The following is a 17,872-nucleotide window of genomic DNA, read 5'->3' on the forward strand; positions in this document are numbered from 1 at the left end:
GATAATAGGGCAAGTGACTGAAGTAATACTAGGGAAACACTTTGGGTCTAGTGATCATAATTCTATTTGTTTTAAAACTGTTATTGAAAAGGATAAGCCTTCCATAAAAATAAAAGTTTTTAATTGGAGTAAAACAAATTTTAATAGTATGAGACAAGAACTTTCAGAAATTGATTGGAGTAGACTGTTCGCAGATAAAGGGACGTCTGATAAGTGGAAGGCTTTCAAAAGCATGATAATGAGAGTTCAGAGTCATTATATTTCTGTGAGACATAAAGGTCAGGCTGGTAGGGTTAGAGAACAATTGATGAATAAAGATATTGAGGTTCTTGTCAGGAATAAAAAGAAGTCATGTATTAAATATAAAAACTGTGTTCAAATGAATCTCTTGAACAGTATAAAGAGTGTAGGGGCATTCTGAAGAGGGAGATCAGGAAGGCACAGAGAAGACATGAGATAGACTTGGCAAATAAGGTTAAGGATAATCCAAGAGATTCTACAAGTTCACTAAAAGCAAGAGAGCAGTCAGAGAGAGCGTAGGAAAGATTAAAAAGGTCATCTTTGTGTCGAACCTGAGGAGATGGAAGAGATATTAAAAGAATATTTCACATCAGTTTTTACTGTGGAGAAAGAAATGGAGGCTGGAGAATTCAGAGAAATAAATCTTGATGTTTTGAAAACAGTTCACATTACAGAAGAGGAAGTCCTGGAGGTCTTGGAAAATATAAAGGTGGATAAATCTGTGGGACCTGATCTAGTGTATGCCAGGTCTTCGTGGGAGGTGGAGAGGAAGTTGTGGGGCCCTTGCAGAAATATTTGTATCATCTATAACTATGGGTAAGGTGCCGAATGACTGGAGAGTGGCTGATGTTGTGCCTTTGTGTAAGAAGGGATGTAAGGAGAAGCCTGGGAACTATAGACCTATGAGTCTGACGTCGGTGGTGGGTAGGTTTTTGGAAGTGATTCTGAAAGATAGGATTTATATGCATTTGGAGAGTCAAGGAATGATTAGGGATAGTTAGTTAGAGATCTTGATCAATTGGGTCAATGGGCCGAAGAGTGGCAAATAAAGTTTAATTTAAATAAATGCGAGGTATTGAATTTTGGTAAAACAAAGACAAGACTTGTAGAATTAAAAATAGGGCCTTGGGCATTGTTGAAGAACAGAGAGACCAAGGGGTTCAAGCAAGGGAAATCGCATCTCACAAACTTGATTAAGTTATTTTGAGGAACAAGAAGACTGACAAGGCCAGAGCAGTAGACAATGTTTACTTGGACTTTCATAAAGCCTTTGACAAAGTTCCACATGGTAGACTAATTAGTAAAATTTGGATCACATGGGATTTGCACAGATACAAAATTAGCTTAACGGCAGGAGGCAGAGGGTGATGATGGTGGGTTGTTTTTTGGACTGGAGACCTGTGACCAGTGGCGATCCACATGGATTATTGCCAGGTCCACTTTTTTAAAATTCATTTGCGGCTAGCCAGCATTTGTTGCCTGCACCTAGTTGCCTTGAAACTGGGTGGCTCGCATTTCAGAGGGTAGTTAAGAGTCAGCCACATTGCTGTGAATCTGGAGTCACATGTAGGCTGAACCAGGTAAGGATGGCAGATTTCCTTCCCTGAAGGACATTAGTGAACCAGATGGATTTTTCTGGCAATCGGTAATGGTTTCATGGTCACCAGTAGATCCTTGATTCCCGATTATTATTGAATTCAAATTCTACCATTTGCCATTGCAGATTTGAACGCAGGCCCCCTGAACATTAGCTGAGTTTCTGGATTAGTAGTCTGGTGATAATACTTCTGGGCCATTGCCTCCTCTTTTGACAAAGTTTTGATTTTCATTTATATAAATGATTTAGATGTGAATACAGAAAGTATGGTTAGTAAGTTTGCAATTGACATCAATATTGGTGGTTTGGCGGGCAGTGAAGAAGGTTATCTAAAATTACAAAGAGATCTTGATCAATTGGATCAGTGGGCCGTAGAGTGGCAAATGAAGTTTAATTTAAATAAATGCAAGGTATTGCATTTTGGTAAAACAAACAAAGACTAGACTTGTACAATTAAAAATAGGGCCTTGGGCAGTGTTGAAGAACAGAGAGACCAAGGGGTTCAAGTACATAATTCTTTGAAGATTGCATCATATATAGATAGGGTGGTTAAGAAGGCATTTAGCACGCTTGCCTTCCTTTGTCAGACCTTTGAGTGTAAGAGTTAGGACATTATGTTGAGGTTGTACAGGACCTTGGTGAGACCTTTTCTGAGGTACTGTGTCCAGTTCTGGTCTTCCTGTAATAAGAAGGATATTATTAAGCCGGAGAGGGTTCAGAGGAGATTTACCAGGATCTTGCCAGGAATAGAGGGTTTGAGTTATGAGGAGAGGCTGAGATTTTTTTCACTGGAGCAAAGGAGGTTGAGAGGTGACCCCACAGAAATTTATAAAATTATGAGGGGTACAGATAAGGTGAATGGCAGGTGTCTTTTCCCTAAGGTTGGGGATTTTAAGACGAGGGGGCATATTTTTAAGGTAAGAGAAGAAAGATTTAAAAAAAACACGAGAGGTGTGTAGATAAGAGTAGTACATTTGATGTAGTCTACATGGACTTCAGTAAAACCTTTGACAAGGTCTTGGATGTTAGTCTGGTTAGGAAACTAAGAGCCAATAACATTCAGGACAGTTTGCTAAAACGCATCCAAAATCCGATTAGAGGCAAGAAGCAGAGGGTGATTTTTGAAGGACATATTTGTTACTAGAAACCTCTAACCACTGGCATACCACAGTTTACTGTGTGTAGTATACAATAATGATCTGGACATGAATGTAGGAGGTATGGTCAGTAAGTTTGCAGATGGTTTGGTAAGCAGCAACTGGAAAACCTTAGATTCAAGGACAATATAGACAGGCTGGTCAAATGAGCTAATCAGTGACAAATGGAATTTAAACCTGAAAGTGTGAGGTGATGTGTCTTGGGAGGACTAACAAGGCAAGGGAGTATACATTGAATGATAGGACCTTAGGAAGTACTGATGATCAGAAGAACCATGGTGTGCATGTTCTTAGATCCTTGGAGGCAGCATTACAGGTAGATTAAATGCTACATGTTGGATGCTTGCCTTTATTAGTCAAGACAGTGAATACAAGAGCAAGGAGCTGTACATAACATTAGTTAAGTCACAACTGGGGTGCTGTGTGCAGTTCTGATTGCCACTATAGCAAGAATGTGTTTATACTAGAGAAAGTGCAGAGGAGATTCACCAGGATGTTGCCTTGGCTGGAGCGAGTCAGCTACGAAGGGAGACTAGATAGGCTGGGGTCGTTTTCCTTAGAGCAGAGAAGGCCGAGAGAGGATCTGATGGTGGCTCAGTTGTTAGCACGGCTGCCTCACAGCGCCAGGGACTTGGGTTTGATTCCACCTTCGGGTGACTGTGTGGAGTTTACATGTTCTCCCCATGTCTGCGTGGGTTTCCACCAGGTGCTCTGGTTTCTTCCCACAGTCCAAAGATGTGCAAGTTAGGCAGATTAGCCATGCTAAATTACCCATAGTATCCAGGGATGTGTAAGTTAGATGTGTTAGTCATGGGAAATGCAGGGTTACAGGGATAGGGCAGGGGATGGGTCTGGGTAGGGTGTTCTTCAGACAGTCGGTGTGGACTTGTTGGGTCGAATGGCCTGTTTCCACACTGTAGGGGTTCTATGGAGTTTACAGACCTATGAGGAGCATAGATAGGCTAGATGGGAAAAAGCTTTCTCCTTAGTAAAGGGTCAGTAACCAGGGGACTCAGTTTCACGGTAAAGAACAAGATGATAAGGAAAAATCTTTTCACACAGAAGGTGGTGGGTATCCAGAATTCACTGCATAAATGGTGGTAAAGGCAGGAATGTTCAAGACATTTAAGAATTATTTAGATGAGCACAGTGCTGGAAAATGGGATTAGAATAGATAGATCCCTGATCACTAGAACAGACACAATGTGCTAAAGATTTTTTTCCATCCTGTAAAAACTCTGTGACTCTGTCTGTCAAACCCAGTATTCATGAATGACCAATGATAAAAACATTCTGAGCTCTCTCTGTTTATCTGCTACTGGAAACCCCAGTGCTGCTCATGAGGATATTGAGCCAGTCATACCTTACCTGCCTATCCAATTACCCTAATTCCTTTTAACGTTCTCAATGTGCATGGCTCAAGGATTCCCAGAAGGAACAAGGTTACAGGGATGCACTCAGTTAGATACAGCCTGGAAAAATAATTGATCTTAAGCTACTTGCACTGTGGTACTATTACACCAAAAGCTGGTCAGGGATATGTAGAGTCATAGAGATGTACAGCATGGAAACAGACCCTGCTCCCCTGCACTAGCTCCTTGGCCACGCATTCATCTGCTGTATCCTCCTATTCCTACCCTCACTAGCTTCTGGCACTGGGAGTAATCCAGATATTACTACCCTCAAGGACCTCGTTTTTAAATTCCTGCCTAACTTCCTATATTCTCTCCTCAGGATCTCATCCTTTTCTTTTCTTATGTCGTTAGTTCCAATGTATACAACAATCTCCTGTTGGTCCCGCTCCCCTCTGAGAATATTCTGCACCCTCTCCATGATATCTTTGATCCTGGCTCTGACTAGAGAGTACCCTATCACCCCTTGTTACATTAGAGCCAGCCTCGGTACCAGAAACCTGGCTGTCAGTGCTACATTCCCCTGAGAGTCTGTTGCCCCCTACATTTTCCAAAACAGCATACTTGTTTGAAATCGGGATAGCCACAGGAGAGTGCTGCACGACTTGTCTCCCTCTCCTTCCTTACCTGGAGGTAATCCATCTACCTGACTATATCTTCGGTTTACCCTTCCTGCAACTGCCATCCATCACACCCCCTAGCTCCTGTAAATTCCTCATTGCCTCAACTGCCGTTCCAGCCAATCCATGTGATGCGATAGAATTCTCAACCAAGCACACTTCCTGCAGATATAATCATCAGTAACGTGGAAACTTTCCCTAATCTTCCACATCTGAGAGGAACAGCACGTCACTGTACTAAAGGCCACCTTTGCACCTTGACAATCTACCGTCCCAGAAAATAGCACAGTGTTACCGCTCTAAAAAACACTGCTCCAGGCGAACATAGCACCTATATGTTTAATTTTTAAAGTTTAATCAAGAGACAGATCTCAATAAAACATATAATCAAAAAAGAACCCACTCTACTCACCATTGTAGATTCACAAAAAAACAGTAAGTATGATAGACATAAATAAGATAACACAGTGTGGAGCTGGAGGAACACAGCAGGCTAGGGATCATCAGAGGAGAAGGAAAGTTGACGTTTCGGGTCGGGATCCTGTCCTGCTGTGTTCCTCCAGCTCCACACTGTGTTATCTCTGACTCCAGCATCGGCAGTTCTTACTATCTCTGAGTGAGTTATGACCCCACTGCGAAGCCTCTTCTAGGGATGATTACCTGGCCTGCTGTGTTGCTCCAGCTCCACACTGTGTTATCTCTGACTCCAGCATCGGCAGTTCTTACTATGTCTAAGTATGATAGACAGAAGCTTTGCCTGGCAAGCCCTTCTTCAATCACTGAACAATGAGTCTGATTCTAGCCTTCTTTTTGTGACCCTGACTCAAAACAGCACATTGACTCTTCAATGTCTGATCGGTACAATGCTTTAACTCTATTGGCATGCTGCAAGAGTCAAAGTGCAGTCATGGTTGGACTGACCCTTTGCTGTACGAAAAGCCTCACAGTTCTGTTTATTTTCAGGGCACAGCAGCTGTATTCTGGTGGGGCATGACTGGGGTGGCATCCTGGCTTGGAACTTCGCAATTCGCAATCCAGAGATGGCGGAGAGATTGATAATCTTGAACGCGCCACATCCAAATTCGTTCCAAGGTGAGCGGAAGACTTCTTTTTATTTCCATAATGATTGAAGAACAAATCATGAATGTGCTGTCAAACTGTGGAATGATGAAAGATACAGCATTGAAAGAAGTCATCAGCTCATTGTGTCTATAGTAAAACGATCCAGCTTAATCTGTTCTTCCTCACTGCCTTTTTATTCCTTTTGAATGTTACTAATGAATTGACTTCCAACACACTTTCAGTCATTGAGTTATACAGCATGGAAACAGAACCTTCGGTCCAACCAGTCCGTGCCGAACATTACCCCAAACTAAACTAGTCTCAAGTGCCTGCTGCTGGCCCATATCCCTCCAAACCTTTCCTATTCATGTATCTATCCAAATGTCTTTTAAATGTTGTAATTGTATCTGCATCCATCACTTCCTCAGGAAGTTCATTCCACATGTGAACCACCCTCTGTGTGAAAAATTTGCTTCCCATGCCATTTTTAAATCTCTCTCCTCTCATCTTAAAAATGTGACCCCCACTCTTGAAATCCCCCATCCTAGGGAAAAGACAACTACTATTAACTCTATTCGTACCTCTCATTATTTTATAAACTTCTATCAGGTTGCCTGTCAACCTCCTATACTCCAGTGAAACATGTCCCAGCCTATCCAGCCTTTCTTGAGAACTCAAACCTTCCATAACAACATCCTGGTAAATCGCTTCTGATCCCTCTCTAGCTTGATAATATCCTTCTTACAACTGGGTAACCAGAATTGGACACAATATTCCAGAAGAGGGTCATTGTGTTCCTAATGATACAGTTCACTTTGTTAAGTGAAAAAAATTCTTTGGACACTTATGCTTCTTTAGCCAAGCAGCTTAAAACCTTCTTCCACTGTCTGCTACTAGAAATTGTTTATTGATGGTATCAAAATCATTCATGATTTTGGAAACCTGTATCAAATCACCCATCAATCTCACTCTGCTGTAACGTCAAGAACTCCAACTTCTCCAGCCTCTGCACATAACTGAAGTGCCTTGTTCCTGGCACCATCAAAGTAAATCTTATTTTTAATTCATGGGTGGCTGTTGCTGACTAGGCCAGCATTTATTGCTTATCCCTAATTGCCTGTGTTCCGAGGCTTTGCTTGTCACATTGCTGTGTGACTATAGTCACTGTATGCCAGGTCAGGCCACTTAAAGGTGGCAGATTTCCCTCCGTTAAGGGCAGTAGTAAATCAGATGTGTTTTTGTGACAATTTACAATGTTTGCTTGGTCACTATTAGGTTATCTTTTAATTCCAGTCTTTATTGAATTCAGATTTCACCATTTGTCAGGGTAGGAATTGAATCCATGTCCTCCGAACCCTCGCGAGGGATTGTGGACTATTAATCCAGTGACATTATCATTTCGCCAATACCTCTCTGCACCCTCTCCAAGGTCTTCGTATCCATCCTAAAGTGGAGGGCTTGGAATTGAGCACAATACTTCAACGAAGACACAGGCAGCATTTTACTTAGCACAATTTCCAGGCTTCTGTAATCTATCTCTCTATCAATAAAACCCAGAACCCCCTTTGAACAGCCTTCTGAATTTACTTTGTCACCATCAAAGATTCGTGTACGTGCTCACCCAGATCTTTCTGTTCCTGCATTCCCTTTGAAATTGTATCACTGAATTTGTATCATCTCTCCTCATGGTTCACACCAAAATACACCATGTCACACCTCTCCGTATTAAATTTCATCCGGCAATGTCTTCACATCTACTCTGTTTCTGTCGTCTTGAAATCTGTTTTGCATAATGTATAGACTTTGAAATGATCCCTTGTATACCCAAGATTTAGTGATTAGAATAAGGTCAACCGGGTGGATATCATAGATGATGAAGGGTCCGATGAAGGGTCTAGGCCTGAAACGTCAGCCTTTCTGCTCCTATGATGCTGCTTGGCCTGCTGTGTTCATCCAGCCCTGCACCTTGTTGTCTCGGATATCATAGAATATCACTTTCTTGATTGTGGCTTTTAATCTGGTCCAATCAGGGAGTCCTGGCTGACAGATATAAACAGGAGTCTCGGGGGTTATGTTCACTCTAGGAGCTGGCTCTGACCTTGCTGGGTCAGTGACATTACTATGCACATGTAAATAAAGGGTGACTTGATGATGGGATACTGGCCTTTGTGGAATTATTTCTGTGGCGATGAGTGTGAAAAACATGCCCCTGAAAAGATTCGTTCGCAACAGTCGTCTTTGAGTTGGGGTAAGCATTTTTGGTGTCATGTTGCTATTTGGGAAGCTTGACTTGTTCAATCCTGCTGTCAAAGAATGCACCCAGTATGTGGAAAGAATGCATTTTTTTTTCAAGCAAATGACATTGGGGCAGACGAAAAGCAACGAGTAATTCTCCTGACAATTTGTGGACCTGCAGCTTTCTCAGTTATTAGAAGCCTGACTTTCCCTGAAGCCACCAGATACTGAAACCTTTCAAGAGGTGGTTGACTTAGCTAAGGAATATTGTGACCCCAAAGCCTCTATGAATTCTGAGACACTATTGGTTTTACTCGGCAGTTCGAGAACCAGGCGAATCTGCATTGGGATTTTTGATGAGGTTAAGACAACTGGCGGAGGCATGTGATTTTGGTTACCCTGAGTGAGATGCTGAGAGACTGTTTGATATCTGGGATTAATGATATGACTGTGCCTAGTCGCTGAAGGCCAACTGGACTTCAAACAGGCACCACAACTGGATTTGTCATTAGAAAATGCAGCAAGTGGAGCTTATGAGTTACGAGGTATTCTGAAGGAAGTGGACACCCTCAGGCTAAATCAGGTTGAGTGAAGGCAGTTGTGTAGCCTCACTCAGGACATATCCTGAACAGGGATCTAGGTCAGGCCACAACAAAACCCTAAAACAAAGCCTAGCCTCAGCCAAATAGTTAAAATTTTTTAAGGATTCGGGCCGGCAGGCCTTTTAGTTGCTACCAATATATGGACTCTAGACAGCAAAAGAATCCCACTAGGCCTGATTTGAATAAGATAACTTATAGGCTGGTATCCAGGAGAGTGCACACCCTGGAAATCCACCTACAACTGGTTTCAAATAGTTGAATTGTTTAGCAACATCCAAATCAGGACCAATCAAAATAAACATCTGGCCAAAAGATCACCCAGTTCTAATTGAGGTCAATACTGGTGTGGCTGTGTCAGTGATTGCAGGACCAGTCTTCTCCAAAGTTCATTCAGCACTCCAACCCTTAAGTTTGCATAAGACCTCGGCCAGGCTGAGAAACTATACCAGTGAATCCCTATGGATTAAGGATACAACTTTGGTTCCAGTCTGTTATGTAAGACAGCTGTTTCGGTTAGCATTGATTGTAGTAAAAGGCTCTGGCCCAAGCTTGATGGGGCAAAATAGGTAGAGAAAGGTTCCACTTGATCGGCTCAGCATCTTTGCTTAGAAAATGGCTACCTGAGTGAAGTCTAATTGAATACTCGGAAGTTTTTCAGGAAGGTCTAGGGACTATCAAAGAGGCCAAGGCCACCTTACATATTAACCAAAAAGCCATTCCATGATTCTGCAAGACCCACCCAGTGCCATTTTCCTTAGGTATAAAAGTAGAGACAGAAATCAGGAGTACAGTTTGTGGAATGGGCAGCATGAGGATCACATGAAAGGTGCAACCTTGCAAATGGGGCAGGAACATAACATTCCCGGTCCCTCAGAGCATCTGGCAAGACTGTCAGAACCTGTGGGTTTCCCCCTCCATCTAGCATCAAAGAAAACTCTGAGGATGAGATGGACACAGCAGATGTTGCAGTTTTGACGCCATTACCATCTGAAGAAGATGAATTTTGACCGAGATCCTTTGGATGCAAGATGGGGGGTCTACGGTCTAGTACACGCAGAATCGGAGGAACAGGACTTAATGCAAGAATGCCCCAGGAAAAAGATATAAACTGGACTGTCAGCGGTTATGTTCACTCTAGGAGCTGGCTCTGAGCTAGCTGGGTCAGTGTCATGTACTATGCACATGTAAACAAAGTGTGACTTGGTAACAGGATTCTGGCATTCGTGGAGTTATTTCAATTACAATATATCTAAAAGAGTAATGGGCCTAATACCTTAGGAACTCCATTGTATACCTCCCTCTAATTTCAAAATAAACCATCATCACTACTGTCTGCTTTCTACCCTTTTAGCAAATTTTAATGCTTTAAACTTGCTTTAATTCCTTTAATCCAGTTTAACTTAGATAACAATTCTAATGTGTACTACTTAGTCAATTGTATCTTGAAAGTCTGTAAAGTTCTGAATCACCCTCAACAATTCTCTCTGTTCTCAGACCCTTAAAAATTGTTTTGGAATGGGGAGTGGAGAGAGAAGAGTCAGTAAACTATAATGGGTTCAGTGGAAAGGAGATCATCACGTAGTGGCTGATTTGAGCAAACCATAGAGTATGAAACACAACAGGGAGTTGTATAGATTACTGGATGAGTGTTTCATCTGAGATCACACTTGCTTTAGGCTTTTAAAATTCAAAGTACTTTACAGTGTTCACTGCGTATTAACTGATCATCCTGTTGCTGATTGTGGAATCTCGCTTCTCACAAAAGTGACTGCATTCATTAGTTTGGGAAACACTTTGAGACATTTCTAAGTGATATGATAAAATGCCAAATGAATGTGAGTCTTGTTAGCGTTTTGCTAAACCAAGGTGAATATGTGCTTTAGTTATATTTGTGTGGTATTTACTACTTGATTTAGTTAAGTGTAAAACGACTCGAATATAGCTGATGTGACTGTCCATTTTCATCCATAACTCTGCAGTTAATTTTCAACAAGTTCTGTTAACCTATTGCATATATACCCACTGCATTGTGCTTGGTCCCAGTCTGGCAGAACTTCAATCCTGAAATTTTTATCCTAGTTTTCAATTCTTGTCATGGTCTTGCCCTTCATTATTTCTGTAAGTTTCTCCAGATATACAGTCCTCTGAGGTGCCTGTGTTTCTTCAATTCTGGCTTCTCATGCCTTCAGTTACCTGGATCTTACACTCTGGAATTCCCTTCCCAAACTCGTGCTGTCTTCTAATTTAAGAGATTACTTAAAGTCTATTTCTGCGATGAGGTTTTTGACCATCTTGTTTTAATATTCCCTTACATGGCTCAGTGTCAGATTTCGTTTAATAACACTTCTGTGAAGCTCCTTGAAAAGTTGAGTTATACGAACAGTGCTATATTTGCAGTTGTACAGGATATTGGTGAAGTCACAGTTTGGAGTACTGTGTACAGTTCTGGTCACACTGGTATAGGAAGGATATTATTATGCTGGAGAGGGTGCAGAAGGGATTTATGAGGATATTATCAGGACTGGAGGGCTTGAGTTATAGGGAGAGGTTGGATGGGCTGGGACCTTTTTCAACAGAGCGTAGGAGGTTGAGAGATGACCTTATAGAGGTTAATGAAGTCATGAGTGGCATAGATAAGGTGAATAGCAAAGGTCTTTTCCCTAGCATTGGGTAATTCAAAACTAGAGGGCATACTTTTAAGATAACAGGAGGAGAAAGATTTAAAAGGAATCTGAGGGACATCATTTTCGTACAGAGGGTGGTTTGTATGCGGAATGAACTGCCAGAGGAAGTGGTAGATGCAGGTACAGTTACAACATTTAAAAGACATTTTAACAGGTACATGAATAGGAAAGGTTTAGACGGATATGGGCCAAATGCGGGTAAGTGGGACTAGGTTAATTTGGGAAACTTGATCAGCATGGACGAGTTGGATAGAAGGTCTGTTTCTTTGCTGTATGACTGTATGACTATATCAGTGCAAGTGTTTTTTTCAGATTACCTGACTCCATCCCAGCTGCTGAAGTCCAGCTATGTATTTTTCTTCCAATTGCCGAAGCTTCCTGAGCTTTTCATGTGTATGGATGATTTCAAGGTAAACAGCTCTCTTCCTTTTCTGAAAACATTACCTGCTCCCTGGCTACCAGGTTTCAATGTACCCTGCTTGCGCTCATTGCCTCATGTTATTCCTCATGTCTAAACCTCTGGAATATGTTTGGGATGGACTATTTTATCATGGCTTGCATTCAATGTCATACCCTATCCTATCACCAATTGTCTTGACACTGTCTGCAAGCGTAGAGGAGGCAATTTCAATAGTAACTTCAAGGGAGACTTGAAACGAAACTTTTGCTGGTTTACTCCTTAAAATGAAAAGGGACCGAGTAGAGCAAATTGGATAACTCTGACAAAGAACCAGCATAGGCATGACATGCTGAAAAGCTCCCTTCTGTGTAGGTTTTTAATGTCTGGTAAAAATTAGAAGCCAAATCTGGCAGGTTTTCTTGGCCCCTATAAGGGCGCTGAGTCTAACTATAATCCCTCAACTGGCCAACCCACTCAGACTAAGGGGAGGCACTGGCATTAGCAGTACTATCATGGGAATAGTAATCCAGGGACCTAGGTAATGTTCTAGGGCCTTCTGGATTCAAATCCCATGGTGGCAGATGGTATAGTTTGAATTCAGTGAAATTAAAAGTCTAAGGATGACTATGAAACCATTGTCAAAACCATCATTGTCATCACTGAAGACTGTCCTCAGCTGGTCTGGCCTACATTTGACTCTATACCTACAGCAATGTGGTTAAGTCCTAACTGCCCTCTGAAATGCCACTCAGCCTAGCAAGTCACTTAGTTGTATCAATCGCTAAAGAGTCTTAAAAATTGATGCAACCAGACTGCCCAACTGGTATTGACTAAGGCAGTAGAAGAACAATGGCAAGCACATCCCTGTCAACCCTACCAGCTCTTCCTTACTAACAACTGGGGACAAGTTCCAAAATTGGAAGAGCTCTGTCACAGCAACAGTCTGACATAGTCATGCTCACAAATCATGCCTTACGTGAAATGCCCCAGATAGCACCATCACCATTGCTGTATACCCTGTCCCACTGGCAGAGCAGACGCAACATAGGTGGCAGCACTGTGGTATACACTTGGGACAGAGTTACCCTGGGAAGTCCTCAACATTGACTTTGGACACGATGGGTCTCATGGCATCAGGCCAAACATGAGCAAGATAACCTCCTGCTAATTTCCACATAAAGCCACCATGCCCTCCCAGCTGATGAGTCAGATCTCCTCCATGTTGAAGTGGAAGCACCGAGGGTGGCAAGGTTGCAGAATATACTCTTAGTGGGGACCTTCAGTGTTTACCACCCAGAGTAGCTCGGCAGCACTATTACTGATTGAGCTGGTTGGATCCCAAAGGACATTACTGCTAAACTTTGTCTGTAGCAAGTGTTGAGGGAAATGGGAAGAGGTTAACCTCATACTTGACCTCATCCTTACTAGCCTGCTTACTGCAAGTTCATCTGTCCATGATAGCATTGTAAGAGTGACCACCTCGCAGTCCCCGTGGAGACCAAAATCCGCTTTCACATCGAGAATATCCTACATTGTGTTGTGTGGAACTATCGTGTGCTGAATGGGATAGACTTGGAGCAGATTTAGCAATTCAAGGATGGGCATCTATGAGGTGATGTGGGCTATCATCATCAGCAGAATTATAATGCAACCCAGTCTGTAACCTCATGGCCTATTATTTCCCTCACTGTACCATTATCATCAAGCCAGCTTCTTTGAAGATACAGGAGGGCACCAGGTATACCTAAAAATGAGGTGTCAACCTGGTGAAGCTACAAAACGGGACTACTTGCATGCCCAAATGCATAAGAAGAATTTGATAGAGCTAAGCAATTTCACAACCATTGGATTAGAGCTAAGTTCTTACAGTCCTGCCGCACACAATCGTGATTGGTGATAAACAATTAAACAACTCACTGGAGGAGGTGGCTTCATAAATATCTCCAACCTCAATTACAAGGGAGCACAGCACATCAGTGCAAAACATTGGGCTGAAGCATTCTCGTATCTTCAGCCAGAAGTGCAATGTGGATGGTGTCAAGTGATCTGTCACCTCCAGAGGTTTCTAGCATCATAAATGTCAACTTGATTCACTCCAGATGATATCAAGAACCAGTTGAAAGCACTGGATACTGCAAAGACTATGGGCCCTGACAGCATTCTGGCAATGATTTTGAAGATATTCTCTAGAACTTGCTGTGCCTCTAGCCAAGCCGTTCCAGTATTGCTACAACACTGGCATCTGTTTGACAGGTTATATTGCATATGTATGACCTGTATGTAAAAAGCAGGACAAATTCAACCCAGTCATCTCCAAGAAGAGAGAATCTAACCTTTTCCCCTTGAAATTCAATGGCATTACCATAACTCATCTCCTACTATCAACGTTTTGGGGCTTACCATTCACCAGAAACTTAATTGCCTAGCCTTATAAATACTAAGGCTGTAAGATCAGGTCAGAGGCTAGGATGCCTGCAGTGAGTAACTCACTAATCTGACTCCCTAAGGCTTACCCAACATTTGCAGGGCACGAGTCTGGAATTTGATGTAATACTCCCCACTTGCCTCGATGAGTGCAGCTCCAACAACACTCCGGAAGTTTGGTACCATCGAGGAGAAAGTGGCCTGTTTGATTTGCACCTCATCCACAAATATCCACTCCCTCTAAACTGTCACTCAGTACCTGCACTGTGTAGCATCTACTAGACACACTGCAGACACCAAGGCTCTTTAGACAGCACCTTGAAAACCCACACTCACTTCCGTCTAGAAAGTCAAAGGGCAGGTACATGGAAATACAACTACGTACAAGTTCCTTCCCAAGCCACTTAACATCCTGACTTGGAAATATATCACCATTCCTTCAGTATTGTTGGATGAAATTCCTGGAACCCTCTCCTTGATGGCACTTGGGCCTATCTGCACTATATGGACTGCAATTGTTCAAGATGGCAGCTGACTGTAATCTTCTCTTGGGCAACTGAGGATGGGCAATAAATGCTGGCCTAGCCAGCAATACCCACATCCCATGAATGAATTAAGAAAAGAATTGTTATCTAAACACTGGAGTGGGATCCTGTTACCTGTTGATCTATTCACCACATGTGTGTGGATTATTTTATTTAATACACTTTTTATTTTAAATGCTGCACAAAATCTATCTCTGGTATTTTTTTCTAGGCCCTGAAGAGCGTATACATGAATAAACAAATGGGAATTCAGAATAAAAGCAGCAGGTTGACTGAAGAAGAGTTAGAGGCTTATGTCTACAACTTCTCTAAGCCTGGAGCTCTGGTGGCCCCCCTCAACTACTATAGGAACATCTTCAGGTAGGGAATTCACTTGATCATGCTTTATCTTAACCTTTCCAAGATTCGTTTTCCTTCTCTTCCTCCCAACGTGCGAAACTGTGAATTTGTCTGCTTTGGCGGGAAGAATGGAGGAAATGTTTAAATGGAGAGGGTGTATAGTTTTCTGGTACATTAATCACAAAAAGTCAGTATGCAGGTACAGCAGGTGATTAGGAAGGCAAATGGAACAATTTATTTCATTGTTTATTGTACTGGGAATGGAATATGAGGATAGGGATGTTATGCTACAGTTGTGCAGTGCATTGGTGAGACCATGTCGAGATACCTTGTATAGTTTTGGTCTCCTTATTTTAAAAGGGGCATAATTGTATCCAAAGTCATTCAGAGCATGTTCATTCGACTGATTCCTGAGATGAGGAGGTTATCTTATGAGGAAAAAATGGGCAGGCTGGGGCTGTATTCATGGAGGTTAGAACTTATAAGAGTTTATCCATTGAAATGATCTTATTGAAACTTATATAATCTTGATGGACCTTGACAGGGTAGATGCTGAAAAGACATTTTCCCTCATGGGTGAGACTTGCGCAAGTGGACACAGTTTAAAAGCAAGAGGCCTCCCATTTAGGACATAATGAGGAGATTCTCTTTTTAAGAGAGTCATTTGTCTTTGGAACACTCTTTCCTAGACACCAGTGGATTCCGGTTCATTGAATACATTTCAGGTAAAGTTAGATAGGTTCTAGACTAGAGATAGTAGGAACTACAGTTGCTGGAGAATCTGAGATAACAAGGTGTAGAGCTGGATGAACACAGCAGGCCAAGCAGCATCAGAGGAGCAGGAAGGCTGACGTTTCGGGCCTAGACCCTTCTCAGAAATGGGGGAGGGGAAGGGGATTCTGAAATAAATAGGGAGAGCGGGGGAGGCGGATAGAAGATGGATAGAGGAGAAGATAGGTGGAGAGGAGACAGACAGGTCAAAGAGGCGGGGATGGAGCCGGTAAAGGTGAGTGTAGGTGGGGAGTTAGGGAGGAGATAGGTCAGTCCAGGGAAGACGGACAGGTCAAGGGGGCGGGATGAGGTTAGTAGGTAGGAAATGGGGGTGGGGCTTGAGGTAGGAAGAGAGGATAGGTGGGAGGAAGGACAGGTTAGGGAGGCGGGGACAAGCTGGGCTGGTTTTGGGATGCGGTAGGGGGAGGGGAGATTTTGAAGCTTGTGAAGTCCACATTGATACCATTGGGCTACAGGATTCCCAAGCGGAATATGAGGTGCTGTTCCTGCAACCTTCGGGTGGCATCGTTGTGGCACTGCAGGAGGCGAGGCCCAAGATGGACACGTCGTCTGAGGAATGGGAGGGGGAGTTGGAATGGTTCGCGACTGGGAGGTGCAGTTGTTTAGTGCGAACCGAGCATAGGTGTCCTGCAAAGCGGTCCCCATGCCTCCGCTTGGTTTCCCCGATGTAGAGGAGGCCACAACGGGAACAGCGGATGCAGTATACCACATTAGCAGATGTGCAGGTGAACATCTGCTTGATGTGGAAAGTCTTTTTGGGGCCTGGGATGGGGGTGAGGGGGGAGGTGTAGGGGCAAAAAAAGGTGTAGCACTTCCTGCAGTTGAAGGGAAAAATGCCGGGTGTGGTAGGGCTGGAGGGGAGTGTGGAGCGGACAAGGGAGTCCCGGAGAGAGTGGTCCCTCCGGAGAGCAGATAAGGGTGCGGAGGGAAAAATGTCTTTGGTGGTGGAGTCGGATTGCAGATGGCAGAAGTGTCGGAGGATGATGCGCTGGATCCGGAGGTTGGTTGGGTGGTACGTGAGGACAAGGGGGATTCTGTTCTGGTTGTTATTGCGGGGAGGGGGTGTGAGGGATGAATTGCGGGAAATGCGGGAGACACGGTCGAGGGCGTTCTCGACCACTGAAGGGGGGACGTTGCGGTCCTTGAAAAATGAGGACATCTGAGATGTACGGGAGTGGAATGCCTCATCCTGGGAGCAGATGCGGCGGAGGTGAAGGAATTGGGAATAGGGGATGGCCTTTTTGCAGGAAGGTGGGTGAGAGGAGGTGTATTCTAGGTAGCTGTGGGAGTCGGTATGCTTGAAATGGACATCAATTTTCAGGTGGTTGCCAGAGATGGAAATAGAGAGGTCCAGGAAGGAGAGACCGCTCTGGCATCTCTGGCAACCACCTGGAAACCGATATCCATATCAAGCCCACCGACTCCCACAGCTACCTAGAATACACCTCCTCCCACCCACCTTCCTGCAAAACTGCCATCCCCTATTCCCAATTCCTTCGCCTCCGCCGCATCTGCTCCCAGGATGAGGCATTCCACTCCCGTACATCTCAGATGTCCTCGTTTTTCAAGGACCGCAACTTCCCCCCTTCAGTGGTCGAGAACGCCCTCGACCGTGTCTCCCGCATTTCCCGCAATTCATCCCTCACACCCCCTCCCCGCAATAACAACCAGAACAGAATCCCCCTTGTCCTCATGTAACACCCAACCAACCTCCGGATCCAGCGCATCATCCTCAGACACTTCCGCCATCTGCACTCCGGATCCAGCGCATCATCCTCAGACACTTCCGCCATCTGCAATCCAACCCCACCACCAAAGACATTTTTCCCTCCCCACCCTTATCTACTGTCCGGAGGGACCACTCTCACCGGGACTCCCTTGTCCGCTCCACACTCCCCTCCAGCCCCACCACACCCGGCACTTTTCCCTGCAACTGCAGGAAGTGCTACACCTGCCCCAACACCTCCCCCCTCACCCCCATC

The 17,872-nt window shown here is 43.7% G+C and overlaps 1 protein-coding gene across 1 annotated transcript in view; it reads left to right on the forward strand.

Moving 5' to 3' along the window:
- Nucleotides 1-833: 833 nt before the first annotated feature.
- Nucleotides 834-17,872, forward strand: part of LOC109917568 (epoxide hydrolase 4-like) — a 31,500-nt gene continuing 14,461 nt past the window's right edge. Inside the window, exons 1-4 of the mRNA XM_048617831.1 lie at nucleotides 834-837; nucleotides 5,747-5,899; nucleotides 11,703-11,800; nucleotides 14,971-15,119. Of these exons, the coding sequence (XP_048473788.1) occupies nucleotides 834-837; nucleotides 5,747-5,899; nucleotides 11,703-11,800; nucleotides 14,971-15,119 (404 nt within the window). The remainder of the gene's footprint in view (nucleotides 838-5,746; nucleotides 5,900-11,702; nucleotides 11,801-14,970; nucleotides 15,120-17,872) is intronic.

This window comes from Rhincodon typus, chromosome 38 (assembly GCF_021869965.1).
Source record: "Rhincodon typus isolate 14 chromosome 38, sRhiTyp1.1, whole genome shotgun sequence".
NCBI lineage: Eukaryota > Metazoa > Chordata > Chondrichthyes > Orectolobiformes > Rhincodontidae > Rhincodon > Rhincodon typus.